A 27,109-nucleotide genomic window follows, 5' to 3' on the forward strand; every position below is an offset into this window, starting at 1 on the left:
CCCAGTCACAGCGTTCAACAATTGTTTTGTTATACCTTTGTATAATTGTTATTCCTCTTCTCGAAGTTCTGTTGTCATCTTCAAACATTATTACGACGGACTATTCATTGTTTAATAAGCAGACGAACAAGAAACAATTCCCTCGAACCTGCGGCTGTTTCGTACACAGCGCTGGAAATCGACCAACGCCGGGAACGATCAAGGTGATGTACACCGGTGTACATCACTTTTCATGTTACCCGGCCCGTATTTGTTGCACGGCACGTGATTGGTTCTGGACCAATCAAAGTTCACAATTTGTACAGAGGTATAACAATATGATTTGTTTCGCTAGTTTGTCTTAACTTGTTCTGAACATAACTTTTATAGCGCCCTTGTTGTGTTTTTTGGGGTTTCCTGGAGATGTGCGCATTATAAGTCCATATTATTATTATATAATATCTCTTAGGGTGAGCTAGAGGATGTTCAGATCAATTATTACTAGAGATGTCTATTGTTTTTTGTTTTTTTGTAGGATATTTCATGGTTTGACGATGAAAAAAACAGCACTGGTGCACTGACAACCCGATTGGCTACTGAAGCTGCCCAAGTCCAAGGAGTAAGTAACTTCAAAACTTCAGCTTATACCAAGTTGTTGTTTAATTAACTAGAGTAAGCGCAGGAAAAGTTGTCATGCATTTTCCTGTGCCAACCAGTAGTGTTAGTTTGTGCTTACAGTTAGAAGCAAAATGAAATGGAAAATGTAAATGAGGACCACTAAATTATCTTTTAACGATTAAGTTAGTAACAATATTTTGTTTGTTTTGTGTTAAGGCGACTGGTGCTCGTATTGGTGTGTTGATGCAATCTGTTTGCAACATTGGTACAGCTATCGTTATTTCCTTCATCTATGGATGGCAGTTGACTCTTCTCGTATTGGCATTCCTTCCATTCATTGCCATTGCTGGTGCTATTGAGTGGCAACTTGTTCAATCATCAGAAGCTCAAGATAAAGAAGCTCTTGAGGCATCTGGAAAGGTAAGGCCTTCCTCCTTAAAATAATTCCTTAGATCATACTTTCTATCTTGGAAATATCATGATGATCTTAAGACTGAGAAATCCTTTGAGGCTTCTGGGAAAACTGTTTCTTAGATCAGACTTGATCTTAGATCAGACTGTAATTATTTTATTTTTTTCTCAATAATCTGGTTTTGCTTGTGTTTTAATGTTTTCTTGTGTGATTTTTAAATGTTTCAGTGCAATCTCCTTTTTATATTGTATATTTATATTTATATCATTGGCAGGGGCTGGTTTGACACATCTTTTGATGACAGTTTTTATACTTTTGTTTTAACCTTGACAGCCCCTGTACAACTTGTAACTATTGTGAATGTCTAAAGATTTAAAACAAATCAAATAAATAAATAAATAAAGGTAAGCTCTCCACCAAATGTTTATAAACCTGTTTTCTTAGATCAGACTTGATCTTAGATCAGACTTGATCTTAGATCTTGGACAAATCGCATTGACGGCAAGACCAAGAAGCTCTAAAGGTTTTTTGGAATTCATTTGATTTGTACAAATGACAACTCTTAACAACTCTTATTGTGGACAGGTCTTCTGATTATTGATTCTAATTGATTGTTACAGGTTGCTACAGAGGCCATTGAGAATATGAGAACTGTTGCTTCACTCACTCGGGAAGAAACCTTCCATAGCAAGTACCTTTCCCTTCTTGAAGGGCCATACAGGTCAGTCCAGTAAATCTTTCATGAAACTTTTCAGAATGTTCTTCAACGAAAGTCAGTAGTATTTAAAAAAAAACACGACAAGGAAAACATTACAATTCTTTGGACTGGAAACGATTTGAAGCATGTTTAGTGTGCAAAAGATATGTTAAGCCCGAACATCTGACATCGCCAGAAACCTGCCTTAAGCCTTTGTCAAGATTTTTCCAAATGCACCTTTGATCTCCCATATATCTCATATGGAGATTCACAGTCAAATCTTACACACATGTATATGCTACATATTATACAACTACAAGTACATGTAGTTGTTAGGCAAAAATTTAGTGGGGTACCAGTCACAACAATGTAAACTCAATGGAATTTTGGCTGGTATCCTGTTTCTGTTAAGCATTACTTTTCTTTGCTTAGCAAGCTTTTGTGCTTACAGGCTTTATGTTATTGGGTCCTGGCAGTATGTTGTTGTTGTTGTTTATCAGGACCAATCTGAAGAGAGCCCAGGCCAGTGGTATAGCTTATGGTGTATCTCAAGGAATCATCTTCTTTGCTTACGCCGCTGCCTTTAGACTCGGTGGACATCTTGTGGAGATTCAAGTCATGACATTTGATAATGTATTTCTGTAAGTAAATCAATAGCGCCCTCTTGTGATGTAGTGCTGTATACAATCTATGGCCGGATTCGGAATGGCGGCTACAGCTACAGCTATGACTGTTGCTTAGGATGTTGCTAAGGGCATCCTATACTACAACGCACGATGCAGACATCGATCTGTAGCTGTAGCCGCTAATTTGGACATAGCTATGACTGCTGCTATGGGTGTTGCTAAGGGCATCCTATACTACAACGCACGATGCAGACATCTATCTGTAGCTTCAGCCGCTAATTTGGACATGGCTATGACTGTTGCTATGGGTGTTGCTAAGGGCATCCTATACTACAACGCACGATGCAGACATCTATCTGTAGCTGTAGCCGCTAATTTGGACATGGCCTATAACTGAGATTAGTCAAAAGTCTCCAACCAGCTATCAACAATTCATGAGTCATGTTTTACTGTACACACTTCTAAGATTATCGATTACATAAATTCTCTATCAACATTTATTCCACATAACATTTAAGTGCATCAACTAGGGATGAACATTTTTATAATTTATCTGATTCAGAATTTTTTAATGTCTGCTTGGTGAAAAAAATATTGGTTATTTTCTACAGGTAACACTGTACATGCTTTCAAAGCATGATTTTAGTTATACCTGTAGCTTTGATCTACGTTTGTAGCACCTGTTACCCAAGCACATTGATTTCTCTTACTCTAGGGGTAATTGAAAGGTTGAAATGCTACTGTTTCAAACTACCTCTTTTTGTCTGCAATGAATCACAACTCTCATATTCATTAAAGAGTTTTGACTTTCTATGCTTCAGTGTGTTTTCTGCAACCCTCTTTGGTGGTTCTGAAAAGAACTGCTCTGCTTTTTAACTAGTGCCTGGGTGGAATGTACTACTACTTTAGCTTATAGTGGATCGTTATTAACTTCACTACCGTGGATTGAGTTTTTAATTGGTCTGTATTTCCTTTTTTTCAGAGTGTTTTCTGCAATCATCTTTGGTGGTTTTGCTCTTGGAGGTGCGGCTGCACTAGCCCCTGATTACTCCAAGGCTAAGTTTGCTTGTTCTCATTTATTCAAATTGATGGACAGAGAACCAGAAATTGACTCCTATGACACTGAGGGACACGTTATGGTAAGACTTACTAATCTTGTTTAATACTCCATTTTATTATTATTATTATTATTATTATTTATTCGAGTTAAAAACAAGAGGTAGGCAGCTACAAAAGAGTAGCTAATATAGCCACGTTCATTCTTTACAATAATAACATGCTATTTACTAAAACTACGATTACTTTTGTTTTCAATTCAACAGACGGATTATAATCCAGAGATCAAGTTTGACAATGTTCGTTTCCGTTACCCAAGTCGTCCTGATGTACCTGTCCTTCGAGGGCTAAGTGTTTCTGTCAAACCAGGAGAGACTCTAGCTTTGGTTGGAAGCAGTGGATGTGGTAAGAGTACCTCTATTCAGATCCTGGAGAGGTTTTATGACGCAGAGAGTGGCACTGTGGTGAGTTGGACCCCTATTTAGTCAATTTTCTTAAAAGATTGTTTCCAAGGCAGAGTACATACTTTGGTTTTTTGAACCATTCAATTGTTTTTATCCTATATAAATGTAGATTGATACAATAAAAGAGAAAATAGAATTAGCTGTTGCAAACAACTTAACAACCAAAAGGCCTGATGATATAAATGCAAAAAATGGTTAATGGTCTGATGTTTCGACCCTAGCAGAGTCTTTTATTAAAGGCTAATTCAAACTAACATTCAAAAATTTCATTTCAAAAGGCGGTAGCATTTTTGATATAACACCAAAAATCGGGAGCGAATATAATAATAATAATAATAATAATAATAAGACTTGTAATGCGCACATATCCACCCTGCTGGGTGTTCAAGGCGCAGTAAAACCAAAACAAAAACAAAAACAAAACACAAAGAAAAACAGACACAACAAAATTAGTCATTGAAAACCTGTGACATAAGATAAGTTTTGAGAAGAGACTTGAATTTTGCGGTACAAACACAAGATCGAAGATTAAGTGGTAGAGAGTTCCAGATGCGTGGCGCGGCTGAAGAAAAAGACCTGTCACCCCATGAGTGTCGAGACTTGGGTTCAATGAGGAGAAGCATGGAACTTGATCGAAGATTCCTTGATGGAGTGTAAACTTGAAGCAGTTCAGAAATATAGTGGGGAGCCTTGCCATTTAGAGCTTTGTGGACAATGAGCATCAGCTTGAAGATGATTCGTTGAGAGATAGGGAGCCAGTGTAGTTGTTTCAGAATGGGGGTGATAGAACAGGATTTTCTAGACAGTGTCACAATGCGGGCAGCAGTATTTTGGAGCCGTTGAAGTCGGGAAATCTGGTTGTTAGGTAGACTGTATAGAAGAGCATTGCCGTTGTCAAGACGAGAAGTAACAAATGCGTGAATGACCTTTTCAGTGGCACTTTTATCCAAGTACTTGCGAATCTTACCTATATTCCTGATGTGATATGATGATAAACGAACAATATTGTTGATGTGTGGCTGAAGTGTCATCGATGAATCAAAAATAACCCCCAAGTTCCGAGCTTTTAGCGAGGGAGCTATCCGAGCATCACCGATGGAGATGTATGGCACTGAAACCTTAGTTAACTGTTGACGTGACCCAAATAAAAGGAACTCTGTCTTATCATCATTTAACTTCAGGAAGTTTTGTTGTGTCCAACGTCGAATCTCTTGGATGCATTTCTCAAATCTTGCAATAGATGCATTGGCGTTTTCTTGAGAAGATTTAAACGTGATGTATAGCTGAGTGTCGTCTGCGTACACATGGTAATTCAGATTAAATTTGAGGATGATGTCACGAATCGGTAAAGTGTACAGCGTAAACCACTGCGGGCCGAGTACCGACCCCTGTGGCACAGAGTAGTTCAAAACAACAGGGTCGGATATCGCAGTGCCAATACATACATGCTGAGTTCTATTGTGGAGATACGATTTGCACCATGCTAGGGCTGTGTCCTCTATGCCAAGGTGATTCTGGAGCCGAGAGAGAAGGATGTTATGATCAACAGTGTCAAAAGCAGCACTCAGGTCTAGCAGGACTAGTGCTGTAAGGTTACCATTGTCCATAGAAGAGAGAATATCGTTGCTCACACGGACTAGTGCAGCCTCTGTCCCATGGAAAGGCTTGTATGCTGACTGGAACACGTCGGACAGGTTGAAAGTATGAATGTGATCAGAAATACGTGATGACACTACTCGTTCGATGACTTTTCCAAGATATTTTAAGTTTGCAACCGGTCTGTAGTTTTTAAATATCTCCTTGTCCAGGTTTGGTTTCTTGATGAGCGGCCTGATGTAGGAAACTTTGAGGCTATCGGGGAAACAACCGGAACTGAGAGATTCGTTTACAAGCTTAGTGATGTAGGGTACAAATATATCAATGTTTTGCTTTATCATGGATGTTGATACTGGATCCAGCTCACAGGATTTTGAAGGAGATTTCATAATAACCCTTTGAATCTCAGCAACAGTGGCAGGCTCAAACACAGATAGTCTACACTCTGGTTGAAGATGTGGCAATGTCTGCGGCACGTTGTAAGGGACTGATGAAAATGATGAGCGGATGTCTGAAATCTTGGTGACAAAGAATTTCTGGAACTCGTTTGCTAAGTCCTGGTTATTGTAGGTGGATGGAAGGACAGGGGTTTTGGGTTTGAGCAACAACTTACCAATTATCTTGAAGAGCTTCTTTTGATCTCCTGAGGATTCTTGTACTTGAGATGAATAATGGATGATCTTTGCCTGGTTGATCAAATTCCTAACTACTTTACATTGGTTGCGATATTCTTGTCGTTGTGTTGCCAATTTGCCATTTTTCCGCCACTTCCGCTCCAGTTGACGACAGATCTTTCTCGCTGTACGAATATCATCATTGAACCAGGAGACTTCAGTTCGGACCTTGACTGATCTCGTTTTCCAAGGTGCGTATTTATCCAAGATGTCACTGACTGTACTCTCATATTGGCTGACATAGGAATCCAAGCAGTCATGATCAACTTCTAGATTTGCTAAATGAGTGCCTATGTCGTGGAACACTTCGGGAGAATTCACATGTTTCCATTGTCGGCTCTTTATAGTGACGGTTGGAACTTTGGGCTTGCACAGACTCAAGTTACACATGACTGCATAATGGTCAGATAATCCAGGTAGAATAATAAAGTTTGAGGCAATTGGTGGGGAGATTTCACGAGTTATGACAAGATCCAAGCAATGACCGAGACGATGAGTTGGCTCCTTGATATGCTGGGTAAGACCAAAAGCTTGAAGTAGATGCTTAAACTGGTTTGCATTGGTGTTGTGGACGTCATCAACATGAATGTTAAAGTCGCCGGTGATAATGATTTCCGATGGATGAAGCAGATATTCCAAAATCAAATTCTCAAACTCCCTTAGAAAACTTGAGAAAGTCACATGTTGGCCGTTTGAATCCCTTTCAGGTCTGTATACAATGACAAGTCGAACAGATTTAGAGTTTCCGGAAACTTCAGCATGAAGAGATTCAAAAGTTGTGTACTGGACGTCATTACTTTTCACAGAGACAGATAAAGTAGATCTGTACAGTATTGCAACTCCTCCACCAGTCTTGTGAGGTCTTGGGATGTGATGAAAGTAGTAGCCAGCAGGCGTACATTGACGACATGTTAAGTTGTCGTCTGGTCTCAGCCATGTTTCTGAAACGGCAACAAGGTCCAGATCTTTTTGCAGAACAAAATCAGCAAAATCGTCATACTTGTTACAGATGGACTGTGTGTTCAGAACACAAAGGCTGAGTTGAGATTTGGCTGTAGTCACTGGTACTGGAACAGAAGGGAGTGTAACTTCGGGTACAGGGGGTTTATGAACAGTTCTACGGCGACCAGCTTTTTTACCACGATGTGTAGGTCGGTAAACAGTGCTGGGATTTACAAAAAAGGCCAAGGTTCTGTAATGATAATGTACAGGAAGGCAGCAGAGTTGTAGCACGTGTGGATGGGGCATAGCGGAGACTTAGAAGCTTGTTCCGCGAGTAGGAATTTGCAGAGTTTGGACTAGCTTCTGCTGAGTTTGAGTTATTTACACCTTCAGGGCCGGGATTTACAGCAATGTCACCAAAAATCACAATTTCCAAATGAAAAGTGGCTGGGGAGTTGTCATAGTAAGAAACAGGGCATTTCAGATATCTTCGATGGTGGATGAGGCCTAGATGTGTCTTTGGCAGGATGCAAGCACCAGACACAATTGATGCTGATGGAACAAAGCTGACCACAGATGAGTCAGTACAGTACAATGGTCTAGCAAGCAGAGAAAGAATGAAAAGGATACTTACCTCCATTGTCCCCAGATGGGCGAACAATGTCCATGGACTAGGTGGATGACTGCACAGGATGCAGCCACCTAAGTGTGTGTAAGCTTTATACACCAGAATTCTCAGCTGAGACAGTGAAAATTTCCAACAGAAAAACACTATTTTCACAATTCAGATGACTCCAGGATACACAGAAAAAGTCCTGTAGATTCCAGGTGTAGTAACAAATCCAGTTGTATAAGAATAAAAACACAAATTGTGCAATATACTAAGAAATTAGCAAACAAACACAGAGCTGATTTGAGTGGCTGCTGTCAGGCGCTCAGTCAATATCCCTGCTCAAGTATCAATATGTCCACACAGCAAGAATAGTTCCTATAGAAAAACAGTTTGAGAATTGAGATGCATTACTGACATTAAGGCTTCACAGATTCAAATTTTAATAACTTTTACATAGCCGCTTTACTTCAAGGTTAAATGTTTCTCGAAATGCTTTATACAATCGAAAGCTGCTGTTGTTCACCTTTTTAAGAGCGAAAATGGAGATTCTTTGATAGTTATTTCTGATTTGTTTTTCCCTCAGACACTTGACGAGCGTGGTCTGTCTACCCTGAATATTGGTTGGTTGAGATCTCAGATTGGTCTTGTATCTCAAGAGCCAGTGCTATTTGATCGTACTATTGCTGAGAACATTGCTTATGGTGATAACTCTAGAGACGTCGGAATGGAGGAGATTATTGCTGCTGCTACTAAGTCCAACATTCATGAGTTTATTGCTGCTCTACCAGCGGTAAGTCTTCTACTGCACTAGTTAGTTATTTATTTATTTATATCTTGCTGTAGTCACAAACACACGGAAATACTCACACATTACACTTGTCCTAAGAAGCCTTCACTGGTTACCAGTTGAACAGTGACTTGCATACAAAGTCCTTCTCATCACCTTCCCTACGTTAAACTTCTACTCGCCTAACTACAACGCTTCTCTCATCAACATCTATAAGCCATCTCCCTCAGGTCTCCAATTTCCTTGAGCACCCCTTGGGTGGAAACTCACCTAACTACATTGCTTCTCTCATCAACATCTGTAAGCCATCTCGCTAAGGTCTCCAATTTCATTGAGCACCCCTTGGGTGGAAACTCACCTAACTACAACGCTTCTCTCATCAACATCTATAAGTCATCTCGCTCAGGTCTCCAATTTCCTTGAGCACCCTTGGGTGGAAACTCACCTAACTACATCGCTTCTCTCATCAACATCTATAAGCCATCTCGCTCAGGTCTCCAATTTCCTTGAGCACCCCTTGGGTGGAAACTCACCTAACTACATCGCTTCTGTCATCAACATCTATAAGCCATCTCGCTCAGGTCTCCAATTTCATTGAGCACCCCTTGGGTGGAAACTCACCTAACTACATCGCTTCTCTCATCAACATCTGTAAGCCATCTCGCTAAGGTCTCCAATTTCCTTGAGCACCCCTTGGGTGGAAACTCACCTAACTACATTGCTTCTCTCATCAACATCTATAAGCCATCTCGCTCAGGTCTCCAATTTCCTTGAGCACCCCTTGGGTGGAAACTCACCTAACTACATCGCTTCTCTCATCAACATCTATAAGCCATCTCGCTCAGGTCTCCAATTTCCTTGAGCACCCCTTGGGTGGATATGTTTTTGTGCCTTATAAATGTCTTTATTATTGTTTAATATTTTTAACTGGGTGGCTCATTCAGCTGTAACGGGTTCCAGCTTGTACAAAGATACAATCAAAATAATGATTAAAAACAAACCATACTGCTGATCTTCTACCTTCCGCTCAGGTAGTAGTTAAGAAGCAGGTAGTTCTTTTCAGAACTGAGAAGTCTCCCAAACATCCGATAAATCTACTCTGCTGTAGTAGACTATAAAGCAAGACAAGTTCACAAAAGAATACAATTAACGTAGCAAATAGAAAAAACAGAGGGTGTTACCACAAACCTATATTCCATGTAATTGTTTTATTATTGGCTTTATTTTTGGCTGAGTGCGTAGCGGATACAACAATGGAAAATGGAACATTAAAACTTCCACTTTAACAAAACTATAAAACTAGTGTCAGTCTTATACTATATCAGTTTTTTTGTTGCCTTTCAGTATCCTAAGCCGTTAATGACAGCCAGTTTCTGTTTCTTTTCTTAACCTTTTATCTTCTTTAGGGTTATGAGACAAAAGTTGGCGAGAAAGGAACTCAGCTGTCTGGTGGTCAGAAACAACGAGTCGCCATTGCGAGGTCACTTGTCCGTAATCCAAAGATCCTCTTGCTAGACGAGGCCACTTCAGCTCTGGACACAGAAAGCGAAAAGGTATGATACTTGAAATGTTTTTGCTTCAATATTTTGTCAAATTAAATAATTTGATGTTGTGCAGAATCATTCAAATGCTCACGTGACTGTTATCTGAGAAGTAAATGATTAGCCATGTCATTCAAATGGTTTTACTTTGGTGGATTTTATAAAACTAGTTTTTTACAATCTTTTCCATTTCTAGGTTGTACAAGAAGCCTTAGACGAGGCCAAGAAGGGTCGTACCTGCATCACTATTGCCCACCGTCTCTCCACTATCCACGATGCTGAGAAGATTGCCGTCATCCGCCATGGCAAAGTAGCCGAGTTGGGCAAGCATGATGAGCTCATGCAACTGAAGGGACAGTACTACAGTTTGTACACAGCACAAGATTTGCATCAATAAATTGATTCCTACTCAATATTTCATCCTTCAACTTTAGTCAAACTTTTAAATACTATAACAAAATGCAACTAATATTGGCCAGTGTTTTCCTTTATAATCAACTTCAGTGTGTGAAGATCAGTAAATTTGAAGTGTATGGGTGCATCATTTTGTTAAAATAATTGTCAAGATATATCAAAGAGTATCTTTTGAAGGCACAGAAAGTGACTTGTGCCTATGAAAGGAAGTGCCTCTTCAAAAAGAAAAAAATTGCATCATTTTTGTTTATTAACTTTCCAACAGAATATCTATACTTCCTCACCAAGTTCCCTTGTACGATTTTTTGATATAAGTCTTTCCATAAAATCTTCAGGACCAGTCCATTACCTCAAGATATATTTATACTATCAAGTATCAACTTAGAGTAATGAGCTTGTCTTTAAGGAAATTAGAAGATAAAGAAGTGTGTCTTAAACAAATGTTATATACATCTATTTTTTAAGGAATCTAAAATTTTACTCCAAGATTTGATTACATGATAAATTTGGATAAATGTAAATAACAGCTTTGTAAGTGTAATGCATTATAAACATGGTATATCATCGCAAGCTGAATAATGGTTTAGTGAATTTGCAGTAAGAAAATCCTAATATTTCAGATAAATTTTAGTGTGCAGTTACGAAGTGTTATATTGTTGTTTATTCTGCTAGCATTTAACTTAGAAGTAAGTTGCATTTAAGCACTCACTGATGGCACACTTGTATAAGTCTCAACATCCATTCAAACTACGACCTTGGAGCTGTATACATTTAACTCCATGCTATTAAAGACCAAGGCCCGAGTTCATCAAGCTGCTTTTATGGAATAAACATGTTTTGATGAGCAGTGTTAACCAGGGCCCAACTAAATCAAGCTTGTAAAGCACAAAAAGTTGCTAAGCATAGTAAAGTTTTGCTCAGCAGTAACAGTTTACCTGCCAAAATTACATTGCACGGGAAGACCGGTGCCCTTCTTAAGAACTTTGTTGAGCAGGTTTTTCTGCTTAACAGCTTTATGAAATAAGATAGGACCCAGTACACCAGTCAAAGGTGATAAGTGTGGCATGGTAGTTTGGCAGAGGTAACTTTATTCATGTAAGAATCAGATTTGTGCTTGAAGTAGATCTATGAATCTGGGCCCATATATTTCAACTGTAAATAAAATCCATTTGTTGTATAATAATGTATTGATGGTTTATGTAGTGAAGGTTGTTTTAACACAAGTTTTGATAATTGTCTTTCAATCTAAATGCACTAAGTGGAATCTTAAACAGAAAATAAATCAGAACGTATTCATTCAAGAAGATCTCTTTTATACTTGAATGCCTTACAGTGTCGTTCAATAGTTTAACACAGGGCTTCAATCTTTGGACCATTTTTACACAAAAATTCATGACAGAAAAGCAGAGTGTGTGATTCCTGATTTGTGATCTTCAAGCAAGATTTGCTTTTTTACATAAATGTACAAAGACTATTTGATTTTTACACATAATTAGTTCCTTATCTGGGTAACACTGTGTAATTAGTTATTAATTGCCAGTCAGCATTATGAATTTCTTGGTAAATATTATTCACATTTAACATTATTTGTAACCTAGCTAGTAACACTCATTCTGTATATTTTTTGAATTGTTTTCTTTTCACGAGATGAGTTGATTGTTATCTTGTACGAAATTTGCAATGAAGTAATGAATAAATTAGTAGTAAATGTACACATACAAAGTAGTGGATGAATTATGCATTTATTACCCAATCATTATTAGATGTCTTTATAAGCAATTTACACTTTTTGGTTGTTGTCAAAGGCCAGTATTGTCACTCGGTGTATCCAAAATATGCTTAAAATTACAAACATCTGAACATTTTGGCTCTGTTGGTCAATTTGCAAAGAAATAATGAAAGAAAAAAATGTAGCACAAATTTGTGTGATTTCAGATGCAAATAGTGAGAAATTACCTCTTTAATTCTCACTACACAAGTTAAGATAGAGATGTTTCTCACAGTGTTTTCTCACAATGTAACAGACAAACTTGTATAGTGATTTATGGTATATCTTGAGTAATTATCAAACGTGTCTCCTTTAAAAAAGTTCAAATTAACAGGTCGGGGGGGGGGGGGTGGTAACACATTGTACTGGGGACCATCGTTTTGTCCCTGAACCCCGCCCCTGCCAGCGGCCCTCACATACACACAGCGTGTAGTGCGTGTAGTCGCGTACACAAATGATTGATAGCGCCCTCTATAATTAGCGACAATGATTTTTCGACAGCAGTGCAGTGTACGCGCGCAACCCCGACGCAAGTACATGTACAGTGAAGCATGCAGTGCGTGCGTGATCTGAATCTGGTGTTATCTTATCTCTATAAAGCTAGTACAAAGTGTACATTAATAGCATGTAGAGCAAGGACAACACAGATGATTTGAAGCATGAAAAGTGAAAGATGTAAGTTTTTTTATATTATGTTTGATATATTATTAAACCTTTTGCTTGGGGGTACTTCTAAAGTTGTACCTCCAGACACACGCAGCACCGTGGGTGCGCACAGAAATAAAGATATGGAGTGGATAGCTCCTCCATGATTGGACTAGTCTAGGTTCCTAGACCATTGGTGTTGCGTGGTCACACACTGTAATGAACGAACGCTAGCGGGCGCTCTGTTTCTCTGACCGGAAATAGACCTTTTCGCAAATACCGGGGCGCGCGCGTAAGGCTTGGAATTAGGTGCATTGTGGTCTAGCTGGTATCCAAATTTGATCCATATATATCCCACAATGCATCTCATTCAACAGTCTGCGCTTGCGCATTTGTATTTGCGATAAGGTCTATTAGAGAAACAGAGCGCCCGCCAGCGTTCGTTCATTACAAGCGTGTACAGTTTTTGCCGTGCATAATCGGAACGTTCGTTGTGTGTGACCACGCAACACCAATGGTCTAGGAACCTAGACTATGATTGGACCGATTTGTGGGGCTAGGGTTCGTTCCGCTATCGTCCTCCTACCTAGGACTATACGCCCCCTACCTAGGACTATACGCCCCCTACCTAGGACTATACGCCCCCTACCTAGGACTATACGCCCCCTGCCATTGCCTTACCCATGGACTCCATGATGGAGGTGTATCCCTAGGTCTACCTCCATGCATTACCACACATAAGATTAGACTTCAAGACTTTACTACATAATTCTAGCCTACCTTCAGTCCTATCCCACCCACCTCTGTTGGTTTGTTTTATAACTCTCTTTTAAATAAAGACACTGGACACTATTGGTATTTTGTCAAATACCAGTCTTCTCACTCTCTTCCTTGCTCTATATGGTGTATCTCAACATATATGCATAAAATAACAAACCTGTGAAAATTTGAGCTCAATCGGTCGTTGAAGTTGCGAGATAATTATATCGTAGGAGGTCCTGTTTTCGAGGTGTCCCTTAAATCGTGGCAAATCTTTTACCTCTCTGTGCGCGATGTAAACAGTCCCTAGATAAAAATTGTGTGGTTTTATTTGCCAAGCAAAGAGTCTCCTCTCCCTTGACCAAAACTTAAAACACGTAAGGCTCCACTAGTCATTTGCACTTGTAAATGCAAAAAGTTTGGTATTTTAGGCATTTCTACAAGGTACAAAAATATGTCATAATGTTGAGGCCATAAAAAAATATTTGCCCACCGAAAAAGTTTCATCAAACACTATTTCAATTCACAATTCATGATGATCAAAATCATGTGACTGAATGTTTTGCTGAGCATTCTTGAAAAAAAATACCGAGGCTTAAAGAAGCCATGTGCCTTATATCATTTTCTAATATTTTTTGAGATTTTTATTTTGTAACCCTGGTATCAATACTATTATTAATATTAAAAATTAAACATCAGCTCGTTGATTCAATTATCACTGTTTATTTATACGCTTTATTATAAATATTAAGAAAAAAACATATAAAAAAAATAAATAAAAATCAGATTTGGAAGCCAGTAATTATTCACACTTTTTATATATTTTTTTATTAAATATTTTAATTTTTTGCAAGTTTCCATGGTAATTAAAAAAATTTAATAAAAAAATATTTTGAATAAAATGAAGGCAGTTGCTGGCTATACAGTCATACATAGAGTCTCAAAGAACACTTGTAGTCACTGCAGATGTTTCTTCCATGTATGGCTTCACCGGGAAACCATACTTTCTCGTTTGCCGTGAAAACAGGAAAAACTCAAAACAAATGGGGCCAGTTGAAGTCATTGAAGATCGGTGTGTGGTGTGAACATTTCAATGTCCATCAAGTGTTAATACATGTTTGCATACTTCATATTAACAAATGAAGATAATTAGGGCATCGGTTGATATATGGCATCATTATTTTTTTCCCAGTTCAAAGAAAAAGGCATAATAGCGTGAAAACTGGTAAGCAGAGGATATAATAATAAAAGAAAAAACACCCTTGTCACACGAAGTTGTGTGGTCGCTTAGGTGGGATAACGTAACCCTCCTCCAGACGACAAAATATTATTGACTATAGTGACAAATCTGTGAGTGAAATAACCTTAAACTTGTCCTGCTGGCTATTCACTGAAAGCGGGTGTAGCCGACCTGATATAAAGGGTTACAATTTATGAATATTAATTGATTAAGTCAACCGCTCTATCTCCCTAGTTCCTACTTAACGTGTCTGCCTTGTGTCTTTCTTCCTTTCTCAATATGATATTGTTAATGATTTAACATAAATATGCTTGTATTGTAACTAACAAATTTCTTTCATTGGAGTTTTGCAGGCACTTTAAAGTTCTTCTATTGTCGCTTGATTTTCATTTCTTTTTCTTTTTCATCACATTTATTTTTCATCACTTCACATGGACTTTAGTTAATCAATGCTTGAAATTGTTTTGTTTAGTTTAGCACTAATTGATATTAGTACCAAGCCACTCGTCTTCACTTCATGAACAATGAAAGTGATAATCTTAGCTGGTGGATATGGAACTCGTCTTCAGAAAGATCTGCTGGAGAATGATCCAAACCAAGACTATCATCATCTCCTAGGCATGCCTAAAGCACTGCTTCCTGTTGGTTCATTACCACTCATATCACATTGGATGAAGAGTCTACAAGAATGCGAAGCTGATATAGATGACATTGTGGTCGTTGTAAGAAGAAACTCTCTAATTTTTCCTTTCCTTTTTTTTTTTAACTCATTCCGAAATCCTTTCAAAATTTAATCATGTGTTTTCTTAAACCATGCAGGAGGAAAATAAATATGTAAAATATCTGGGTCACGAGAAAATTGTGAAAAACCGATTACACATTGGGCATGACATTAAAAAAAAAAAAAAAAAACCCTCACTGAGCGATAAACTCCCAAACAGGAAGTAAGTTTTATTTATTTCTCATTAAATAATGACATTTCAGACAGAAATAAGGGATGTTTTGTACTATCATCCTATCATCATCATTAGACCATGCAATTTTTATATAATGTCAATCTGTGGTCTAAGACAAGTTTTGTTCTTAACAATTCTGTAACGTTCCTTTAACTGATTGTGAAAAGTAAATGATTGCTGATGAACTTCATGTAATGCTAAGACTGACCTCATTCCATCTGACACTCATAACCCACACGTATCATCAGTAGGTATCTGCAACAACAGCAGGCCCCCAAATAACCCATGGCACCAACAGCAATTGCCCTTGTGCCCTGTGCTTTTGCTGTGGTGCCCTTTGCAAAGTTCCATTGCTTTTTCATTAGAGGTGACCCTTACCAGAGGAACATTGCCTTGCCCTTCAAGAGCGAAGTCCGAGGCCTGCAACAGTAATGATGCAACGCATCTTACCTCAATCTCTAGACCGAAACATGGCAAGATTTTCATCACAATTTGATATTTTAATATAATTTTCAGAGTAACAAGTTTTATGAAGCCAATTTCAAAGAGTGGTGCAAAGACTGGCCTGAAGTTAAGCTTATCTGTGACGGAACATCAACAAATGAGGTAACTGGGAATTTCTCTTTCACGTACCTTTTTTTGGTACCTGAGTCAGTCTGCGTTTAATGATACAGGGATGAGAAATTTCAGAATTTTATCTGAACTCAGCCTTTTTAAGCAATCCAGGTAAAGAAAATCAGCCATAATTGTTTCTATACATTTATGTTACAAAATTCTGCTCTCTAATCTACTAATCCAGTGCTGAGGATATTGTTCCTAAAAGCTCCTTGAAATCTTTATCTCCAGGGGTTACCAAAAGGTGGAACTGCAGCACAACAACATTTGTTTCCTAGTTTGATACTTTTTTGACAGCGAGGACACCACCCCTAATTCACCTGACTTTATCACCACTGCAATCAATCAATCATATGGTCTGTGGTGTTCCAGAGAGCTAGATCAAACGCACCGAACGATCAAGTGCCTATCCATTTGCTACTCTTTGGGAGTGTAAGACGAAGCACGTCCCAGTTCGATCCTAGGCCTTCTTTGATGGTATAATAATGGGTGGAAATGCAATCTTTCAGATAGACCAGCGACAGATCATTATATACACTTTTATAAAGTTTGACTCACCAGAAGGTTTTGATTGTACATTTTAGACACGTTTAGGAGCTATTGCTTGTATTGAGCTTGCAGTGGATCACCTTGGTCATCAAGACGACATCATAGTCATTGGAGGGTAAGTTTATTGAAAATGTACCATCCATCTTCAAAAGAAATGGAATTGTCTGTTATTTTTCTACTATGGTGTGCTTATTATTGAGTTTAATCATTTCCAAATTTCAGTGATTTTCAACTAACTTTGCTTAAAGCAAATTGCATTATCTAAGTTATTATCTAGTTCATGACACTTATGCCCATAACTGCTATGTAAATTGTTGGGAAGGTAATTCATTCTGCTTTACCAGCCAGGCTCCTAGTGGATGATACTCATGCCTACATCTTTACGAATTGTAAGGGGGTAACCCTGTTTCAGCCCTTAGGACTAGATGGCAGTATGCCTCTGGTGAAAGTTAAGAATAAAATGTTTAACCAATGTATTCCTTTTTGAAGTCACTAATACCTCATAAAAAACACAGCGCTTCCTGGTTAAGTATTTCTTTCTTTATTTCTTATACCATTTTCTTATACTACAGAGACACGCTTTTCCTTGACGACTTTAATTTGTCATCAGTCATACAGGAATTCAAGAGACGTCTGGAGACTCAACCTGATGCCAATTTAGTTCTTGCTTGCCCATGTTCAGAGAAAGGTATGCTTGATTTGGTTTTATAGACTCCCACCTTCTTTAACTGCAACCTAAACCCACTGAGGTACCTTCCACCGGTCCCAATTCACCTTCTTTAACTGCAACCTAAACCCACTGAGGCACCTTCCACCGGGCCCAATTCACCTTCTTTAACTGCAACCTAAACCCACTGAGGCACCTTCCACCGGTCCCAATTCACCTTCTTTAACTGCAACCTAAACCCACTGAGGCACCTTCCACCGGTCCCAATTCACCTTCTTTAACTGCAACCTAAACCCACTGAGGCACCTTCCACCGGTCCCAATTCACCTTCTTTAACTGCAACCTAAACCCATTGAGGCACCTTCCACCGGTCCCAATTCCATAGAGCTGCTTATAAGCACACAAACTAGCTAAGCACAACAACTTTATGCTTAGCAGAAAAAGGTTACCAGCTCAAATACTGTTTCCTGTGTAGCATCTGTGACTGATATTCTGCTTATTGGTGCTTAGCAGAAATTTTGTAAACAATTCTTTCTGCTTAAACAACTCGTTGAAGTTGGGCCCTGGTCAGTCTTATAGAATTTATTATTTTTGTACCTGTTTATTATTTTTTACCTGTTTATTATTTTTGTACCTGTTTAATCTCATCAAGAAAGTGTACTTGTTTTCTTGATGTTTTTTAGACACTGTGAAGGTTGGAATTCTTGAGACCGATAGTGACTGTAGAGTTACAGCATTTCTTGAGAAGCCCAAACCAGAAGATACTTCATCCAGAAATTCAGTAAGTCAGTAGTGGGTGGGTTAAATTGGGTTCAATTGGGATGTGATTGGGATAAGTTAAGTTGATTGGCATGCGTTATTATGGGTTCATATTGGGTAGGACTGGGGTCTGCAGTTGGTATTACAAGAAGTTGATATGTCGGGTGATTCTCTTCTATTGCTCTTCTATTCCAAGATATTCTCCACCAGTATTCTCTGCCTCTAGCTGATTGCTAGTAAGATAAATCTGCTCCTGCAATGGAAAGGTTGTGGGTTTGAATCCCACCTGAGTTATTTGCCTGTGATTGTTTTTACAGAACTCGAAAAAGTACTGAGTAGAGAGTGCTTAATACACATCGATGTATGGAGTAAAAACAAATTGTATTTTTTACCAATTGAAATGTTTTGGGTATTGCTTTTCTTCTTTTAAAGTGTCCGTGCTTCTACATCTTCTCTAGAGAAAGTCTTCCTCTCATCCGACAATTCTTGGAGGAGAAAAAGGTTTGCCATGGGTGAAATTTTCTATAGTTTTCTTTTCATATAAATAATTAAGTTTGCCAAAGAAGAGAACTGTTTATTTACTTACATATTACCAAGACTCTTAAGTATTTGTTAAGGTATTTGTTATCACATTATCAAGTAGGTTTGTCATTTGACCTCATGACCTCCCCTTCCCTTTCTTATTATGGATATTGTGTTGGTAGGAACTAGAACAGGATTGGAGAAACAAAAAATGTATACAATTTTGATTGTTTTTATTATTTAATTTCAAAAGGACGGGCCATTGAAAGACAGAGACGCAACAGGACATTTTGTTAAGTATTTGTTTTCAAGGTGAGTTTTTCTCTTTTTGGGCAACATGTATACAGACTTCGAAATGTGGTTATGGAAGACTGCAAAATTAAACTTTGGGTATATTTTGTTTGCAGTAGCACTTGATGGGTGTGATAACCTGCTCATTAACTTACTGGTCATCACACGCAGGCCATTTCATCATAGCATTATTCATGAGCAAAGAGCTTCCAAGTGAGCTATTCATTCCTTCTTTCACTAAACCCTACACCATTACCACAGGGAAAAAAACAGTACCTGTGTGTATAATTTAATTTTGCAATCTTCCCTTAGTTCTAGCACCTGCTTAAAACTGGTTGGTCAGAGTGCTTTATGTTATAGCAGCCCCCACTTATGGAACCAACTCCCTTCAGGAATCTGCCAATCTAACTCAATCATGAAATTCAGGATACTGTTGAAAACTGAACGGTTCAGAGCTCATTAATTTGTTTATTGTTAATCCTTTATTTGTTTAGTGCCTTGATCTAGTGGCTAAGTGCGCTTTATAAGAACTCTGTATTATTATTATTATAAGTTTAGCTTGTGTTTAGGATCTCAATGTTTGTTTGGATTGAGTTTATCCTTAAAAGACATGCTGCTGTCTCCAAAGGTTCTTACACCTGTTCTTACATTATTTGCAGACTTCCAGTTTACATCTTTAATGTATCAGCGAGGTTTGATGTTGGTGCACTAGCTTCATATATACCCTGCCATCAGTTCTTTCTACAACGGCATTTATCACAAAACAAACACGGTAAGACCTGTCCTTAATCTTTATCAATCTTTTCTAATGTGTAGGATATTAGTGTTCCCATGCCTTGAAGCAGTTTGGAAAAAAAAATTCTCCTTAATGTATAATATATACTTACCTTATTTTTATTTCACAGAGAAAAGTTGTGACAGAGACAAAGTCATCATGGAAGGAGGAATGAATAAATCAGGATCGGAAAGGTATCATTTTGACTTAATTTTTAATAAATGGGAGCCAAGTAGCAGAAGCACTTTAAGGGACTCTGTATCACAATATAAAGCCATGTTCATATTGGCAGCTACAGGTTTTTTTCTGCACCATCATGTGTTGAAATATGGTGCATCCTAAGGAACATTTGTAGCCATAATAAGGGTCCCCTTTACGGATAAAGACAGGTATTGGTTTGACAGAACCAGTGATTTCATCTTAAAATGTAATTGTCTCTGTTCGCAGGTTACCAGTTACTTATGTCTCTGGTATCCATAATCACTATGTAATTGTCTCTGTTTACAGGTTACTTTTAGGTAACCAGCTACCTATGTCCCTGGTATCCATAATCACCTGGTAATTGTCTCTATTTGCAGGTTACCAGCTACCTATGTCACTGGTATCCATAATCACCTGGTAATTGTCTCTATTTGCAGGTTACTTTTAGGTAACCAGCTACCTATGTCCCTGGTATCCATAATCACTATGTAATTGTCTCTGTTTACAGGTTACTTTTAGGTAACCAGCTACCTATGTCCCTGGTATCCATAATCACCTGGTAATTGTCTCTATTTGCAGGTTACCAGCTACCTATGTCCCTGGATTCCACAACAAAGATGCAGTGAAGCGGATGCAGTATAACCAATTAGGAAATACTGGCATGGAAGTTTCTGTCATTGGATTAGGTACGAGACATTTAAAGAGACACATGCAGGCATGCAACTTTCCAGCTCATCACGGACCAATTTCATGGCTCTGCTTACCTCCAAAGCCTGCCCTTACAATTACCATTCTCTGCTTACTGTGCAAGCGCCAAGTTTGTGCGCTAGCTGTGTAAGCGAAGAATGCCTAATAACTTGGAGTGTGCACAAGCAAAAAATTCCCCGCTAGTCTGTAAACAATGCTTGACATAAGCGTGGAATTCCCTGTAATAATATTTGATAAAATGTAATAAAAAAATCTTGAAGTACTGTGATATAGTTTTCTATGGGGAGCGTTTCTAAATACCTGTTATTATTATTATTATTATCATTATCATTATCATTATCATTATCATTGTCATTGTCATTGTCACTGTCACTGTCACTGTCACTGTCATTGTCGTTATTATTGTTATTATTGTTATTATTGTTATTATTGTTATTATTGTTATTATTGTTATTATTGTTATTATTGTTATTATTGTTATTATTGTTATTATTGTTATTATTGTTATTATTGTTATTATTGTTATTATTGTTATTATTGTTATTATTGTTATTATTGTTGTTGTTATTATTGTTATTATTATTGTTATTATGTGCAATTGATAATCGTAAACATTAAACCAATGTTTGTATGAGGGAGATTGGCTGTTGCCAGCTTGGTGTTTATATCCCCTTGTGGGAGTTTGCCAAGTTCCCTTGATGGGAAGATCATCTAAACAAACAAACAAGTAAACTATTATTACAGTTGGGTTATTGATGTTTGATGTTTTTATCTTTCAGGTGGTTTTCCTTTTGGAAACATTGCAATGTCTCTAGAAACATCTTTGAGTGTCCTAAACAAGGCTCTGCAAAGTGGTATTAACTACATTGATACTGCACCATGGTATGGCAATCGTGTATCAGAAACTACGATTGGAAAGGTGGGTATAAGTTAAATGTATTATAGAATTAGTAGAGCTGACAAAATACTCACAAACAGTGTTCATGTGATCAACAGTGGACATGAAGTCACAGACCTGTGAAAATGTTGACAGCATCATTTGTGTGATTCAGGAGACAAATAGTGGACACCATATACGCCAAATGTGCAGCATGTAAGCACAATATTGTCTTTAATATTGGTTGAAACGACCAAAATCAATAGGAGACTTTCCAACGCTAGGCGGCAGCAGACATACCGGGTAAATTTCCATTGTTTACGTAGTTCTGAACATGCGCATAGTTCTGAGAACAATGGATTTACCCGGTAAGTCTGCTGCCCTCTATCGTCCCAGAAAGTCTCCCATTGTTGCGTTTGGTTTTCAGTCACAGTCTTCAGTACAAAATTAAATTACTCTTGATGGCATTCTGTTTTAGGTTCTGAAGGATATCCCTCGTGAGGCGTACTACATTGCTACTAAGGTTGGACGTTACTCGCAAGAAGTTCAAGACATGTTTGATTTCTCAGCTGAGAAGACTTTACACAGCGTCGATGAGAGTTTGCGTCTACTGGGCTTAGACTATGTCGATATTATACAGGTAAATATAGCAAAGAGTGATGTTACAGTGCCTGGATGAGAGTTTGAAGCTACTGGGCTTAGACTATGTCGATATTATACAGGTAAATATAGCAAAGAGTGATGTTACAGAGCCTGGATGAGAGTTTGAAGCTACTGGGCTTAGACTATGTCGATATTATACAGGTAAATATAGCAAAGAGTGATGTTACAGAGCCTGGATGAGAGTTTGAAGCTACTGGGCTTAGACTATGTCGATATTATACAGGTAAATATAGCAAAGAGTGACTATACAGAGCCTGGATGAGAGTTTGAAGCTACTGGGCTTAGACTATGTCGATATTATACAGGTAAATATAGCAAAGAGTGATGTTACAGAGCCTGGATGAGAGTTTGAAGCTACTGGGCTTAGACTATGTCGATATTATACAGGTAAATATAGCAAAGAGTGATGTTACAGAGCCTGGATGAGAGTTTGAAGCTACTGGGCTTAGACTATGTCGATATTATACAGGTAAATATAGCAAAGAGTGATGTTACAGAGCCTGGATGAGAGTTTGAAGCTACTGGGCTTAGACTATGTCGATATTATACAGGTAAATAAAACAAAGAGTTTAACTTTGTTTTGCAGGAAAATTACCATCAAAATATCTTTTGATAGGAAAAACTGTTGTGTTTTGTCAAAAAGCAAAGAAGAATTTGTGGGTTAAAATGTTTCTTCTCACAGGTGCATGATCTAGAGTTTGCTCCCAACATTGATATAGTTCTTAACGAGTGTCTACCAGCCTTAGAGAAGGTGAAGAAAGCTGGCAAGGCAAGATTCATTGGAATCACTGGCTATCCCATGGAGATTTATAGAAAGGTTTTGGAAAGATCTTCAGTTCACATTGACACTGCCCTGAGTTATTGTCACCTTACTATGCTTGATACATCGTTACTGAAGCTACTGCCATATTTAAAGGTAAGACATCTTGGTATGCAGGTTTAAGATATAAAATAGCAACAAAGAAGCATTGGATGAAAGGATTTTATTTTCAAACATTTAGAAAGGTTACATGTTTTAGTAAAACATCAATTAGATTTTGGACCGTTGGAACCCTCAAAACTCGCTTTGTAAACTTTGTCCAGGTTTGACCACTTGAATTTATTGAAGTTTGAGCAAAGACGTGGTTGTGAGAAGTTGCTTGTAATGATAACAATAAAGCAACAAATTAAAGAAAACTCTGTTTGGTATTTCTTCAAGTAGACTTATCTTAAAGCCATTGGACCCTTTCGGTACAGAAAAAAATGAATGTTCACAGATTTACAAATAACTTGCAGGGTTTACAGAAGGTAGTGGTGAAAGACTTGTCTTGAAATACTATTCCATGAAATGCTTTACTATTTGAGAAAACAGTAAAACAATATCAATTCTCGATATTGAGAATTACAGGTTTATTTTAAACACATGTTATGACACCGCGAAACGAGAGGATACATGTACAAGGGTGGGTTTTCCCGTTATTTTCTCCCGACTCTGATGACCGATTGAGCCTAAATTTTCACAGGTTTGTTATTTTACATAGAAGTAGTGATACACGAACTGTGGGCCTTGGAAAATACTGTTCACCGAAAGGGTCCAATAGCTTTAAGGCTATGCATGGTGGAAAATACTAAGTATTTTGAGCAGAAACCAACTCTTCTCTGAGCCACCACTACTCACATAAGAGATTTTGAAGTGGCATCACCGCAAACCTTGACTTATCTTGTGCCTAATACTTGAATGTTTTTTCTCTTGGTTTCCAGGAGAAGAATGTTGGGATAATCAATGCAGCTCCTATTGGCATGGGATTACTTACCAACAGAGGGCCTCCATCATGGCATCCAGCTTCTACGGACATCAGAAACGCTTGCCAGAATGCTGCCCTCTATTGCCAGTCTAAAGATATTAATATATCTAGATTGGCTGTGCATTATTCTCTGTCTCAGAATGCAGCAGATATTACAATGATAGGCATGGATTCAGTAGACATTATTGATGTGAATTTGCAACTCCTTAATGAATCATTGACAGAGGCTGAGCAAGAGACTATGGATTATGTCATTGATAGGTGAGAACTTGTTTCAATTCTTAAATATACATCTAGTTTTTTCCAAAATGCTGCAACTCCTTAAAAACACTTCACAATGTACGACGTGTTAAAAGACCAATATTTCTTGACTGGCATATGGCAGGCATTTCTTAGTGCCCATTTGTACTTCTTAGTGCCCTCCATTTTTAAAGTCAGTTGGACGGCTGACTTGCATATCCACCCTGACATTCAACAGTCATAGGCATGCACCTACCATGCTACGCTTTGTTTTACCCATTCAAAGAGGGACAGAAGGTACCCCAAATCATACGTGCAGTCCCTTTTTCTGGGGTTATCCCCCCATTCCCCGCCCCCCACCCAAAAACAAAAACAACGACGACAAAAACCTACAAAAAAACCTTAATAATAAATGACTAAAAGAATAAATTCATTAGTAAAAGTAACATAATTAACCATAATACAAAATATTGATCTCCATTTGTTGACAGGTTCTTTAACCCTTTGGAAACGCATCACTGGGAAGGAATTGAGTTGAAGAAATACTGGGGGAATTTAAAGGAGCTAGAGAAGGCAAGTTAAGTTTACATGACCCTTTGGAGAACATAGCGACTGCAAGTGACTTGTACCAAAATGCCATGAGAAGCTGCAATATATGCAGGCGTGCAAGCGGATGCTACTAATATATGCAGGCGTTCAAGGGGGTGCTAATAAAATATAGTAGGCTTGCAAGTGGGTGCTAATTCGCATGTAAGCAATGCATACTGTTTTTACTGTGATCGTTATACTCAAGTATGGTGTTTATGAATGGGATTTATGAGTAGTGATGACTCTGTTTTAAATTGCCCTTGCAGTGGAAAGGACCTTGCATATCGCTCAGTTCTTAAATCACACAGCCACAATTCCCTGCTGGTTTTCAACAGCCCTTGCAGGGTCCTTTCAGCTGTGTGATGAAGGACTTTGCCTATGACTCAGTACTATATTACAGTCACAACCCTGCTGGTTTTAAATGGCGGTTAAAGACCTAGAAGTGGCTACTCATACTCTCTGATGAGTAATTGCTAAATGATCTTCATAATAATAATAATAATAATAATAATAGCCATTCGTAATGCGCCAAATCAATCTTAAGAGATGTTCAAGGGGCAGACTTGACTTTGCAGTGAAGACTATTTTTGTAAGATTTCATATGTAATGATTACCTGATTGGTTTAGGAGACCATGCTGTATTAACTCAAGATGTTGCACTTTTAAGAGATAACAATACATGTACATGTACTTATAAGGTTTATCACGAAAAGCAAAATATCAAGAGAGGGCGCTGTTGAACCTGCACAAAGATGTAGGCCATGCGTGCGCACGTTGTGCATGACAATAATTGTGATAGCAAATGCCCCGCCTGCCTACCCATTATAACGCATTTCGGTTCTGAATCGTGATAAACCTTATTGCTTTGATTTATTAATGATTTATCAGAAAATTACTTTGCAAATAAATTATTTGTAACATTAAAGTGAAGTATTGTGTGTGAAGGGCTTAGCCAAGTTTCAGCATTCTTGAGCATGTCTTTGGGGTTCTATTGGTTTAGTTTGTAACAGAGTAAACGTTTTCAAAGTGCAAGGTTGGAAGAACCCAAGACTTGCAGTCTTTCGTGTTTAGAAAGATGATAAATTAGTTGAAACAACACATAGTTTCTCAAAATAAGAAGTGCTGTTCTGTACTTTTCATCGCTGATACTTACTAATAATCATGGTGTTATTTCTATTGTGTTGAAAATTCGGCACATAGTTTTTCAAATCAAGGCAAACACAGGAGATGAGTTTAGTTTGATAATGCAACCATTTTATTTACACATTGCGCACACATGACTTACTCACAGGAATGATTGTCTTGTCTATGGAATGTAAGCTTTTGGGGGTTTATTAAGTTTACATGATTGTTGATTGATATCTTTTACCAAATAAAAATTGACAACTTTAATTGAATTCAATGATCGTTTAATGTAAAGTGCATTGGTACGTTTTTTTGTAATGTGCTGTACAAAATTTGTTATAATTAAAGTATTATTATTTATGGTCTTTATACCGAAGGTCAAAAGAATTATAAGCTTACTTAATTTAATTTAACAAAACAAATCATACCAAAGTGTACTTGTCAATATTATTTCAGGAACTGCAAATTTAGCATAAATTTGTTTAGCTGTTAAAGGATGTTCTGTTATATTTAAATTGTTGTATAACGGCAGTTATTCTGAATCACAAAAAATTAAGTTTTTAAAATATCTCATGATATTTTTCCCATTTAAATTGTTTGCTTTGAATAGTGGAGGACAAATAAAATCTTATTGTATGTAATTGGTGCAGGTTCATTTATAGGTATATGAAGAATTGCAGAATTTTATTTTATAAAAACATAAATTCAATAAAGAAATAATTTAATCTCACTGAAAGAAAATATATTTTGAAAATAATACTCGGCAATCAATCAACATTCCTTCAATTTTATTAACCTAAAAAGAACATCAGTTATTTGTTAAACCAATTATGTGACAAAACCCTGTATAAATTTTAATGAAATCAATATTTAATGTATTTTCATGGTTTGCTGAATAATTAAACCATTTTCAATATTATAAAACAATAAGATGCCTTACATTGCACAAGTTATTTCA

General features: G+C 37.7%; 2 protein-coding genes across 5 annotated transcripts in view; both read left to right on the plus strand.

The window, feature by feature from the left end:
* The window catches only part of LOC117299875 (ATP-dependent translocase ABCB1-like), a 38,028-nt gene extending 25,893 nt beyond the window's left edge, over nt 1-12,135 (plus strand). For all 4 annotated transcript variants that reach the window (XM_033783459.1, XM_033783460.1, XM_033783461.1 and 1 more), the window contains 9 exons: nt 515-598; nt 814-1,017; nt 1,630-1,730; nt 2,207-2,347; nt 3,315-3,471; nt 3,655-3,852; nt 8,261-8,467; nt 9,871-10,017; nt 10,202-12,135. In XM_033783459.1, coding sequence (XP_033639350.1) covers nt 515-598; nt 814-1,017; nt 1,630-1,730; nt 2,207-2,347; nt 3,315-3,471; nt 3,655-3,852; nt 8,261-8,467; nt 9,871-10,017; nt 10,202-10,402 — 1,440 coding nt within the window. In that variant the 3' untranslated portion in view covers nt 10,403-12,135. The remainder of the gene's footprint in view (nt 1-514; nt 599-813; nt 1,018-1,629; nt 1,731-2,206; nt 2,348-3,314; nt 3,472-3,654; nt 3,853-8,260; nt 8,468-9,870; nt 10,018-10,201) is intronic.
* Nucleotides 12,136-12,685: 550 nt separating this feature from the next.
* On the plus strand, nt 12,686-27,042 carry LOC117299876. The gene is made up of 16 exons (XM_033783463.1): nt 12,686-12,862; nt 15,304-15,553; nt 16,304-16,393; nt 16,987-17,066; nt 17,524-17,639; nt 18,302-18,399; nt 18,810-18,878; nt 19,153-19,211; nt 19,850-19,962; nt 20,096-20,159; nt 20,746-20,852; nt 21,654-21,793; nt 22,230-22,391; nt 23,097-23,330; nt 24,155-24,459; nt 24,930-27,042. Exons 2-16 carry the CDS (start codon nt 15,356-15,358, stop codon nt 25,018-25,020), a joined length of 1,926 nt encoding a protein of 641 aa, XP_033639354.1. The 5' UTR covers nt 12,686-12,862; nt 15,304-15,355; the 3' UTR covers nt 25,021-27,042.
* The last annotated feature ends 67 nt before the right edge of the window (nt 27,043-27,109 follow it).

This window comes from Asterias rubens, chromosome 15 (genome assembly GCF_902459465.1).
Source record: "Asterias rubens chromosome 15, eAstRub1.3, whole genome shotgun sequence".
Lineage (NCBI taxonomy): Eukaryota > Metazoa > Echinodermata > Asteroidea > Forcipulatida > Asteriidae > Asterias > Asterias rubens.

Coding starts and splice junctions, on each gene's coding strand:
- LOC117299876 (XM_033783463.1), top strand. CDS start 15,356: ATGAAAGTGATAATCTTAGCTGGTGGATATGGAACTCGTCTTCAGAAA. Junction 16,394..16,986: donor ACGGAACATCAACAAATGAG/GTAACTGGGAAT, acceptor TGTACATTTTAG/ACACGTTTAGGAGCTATTGC. Junction 19,963..20,095: donor TTTATCACAAAACAAACACG/GTAAGACCTGTC, acceptor TTTATTTCACAG/AGAAAAGTTGTGACAGAGAC.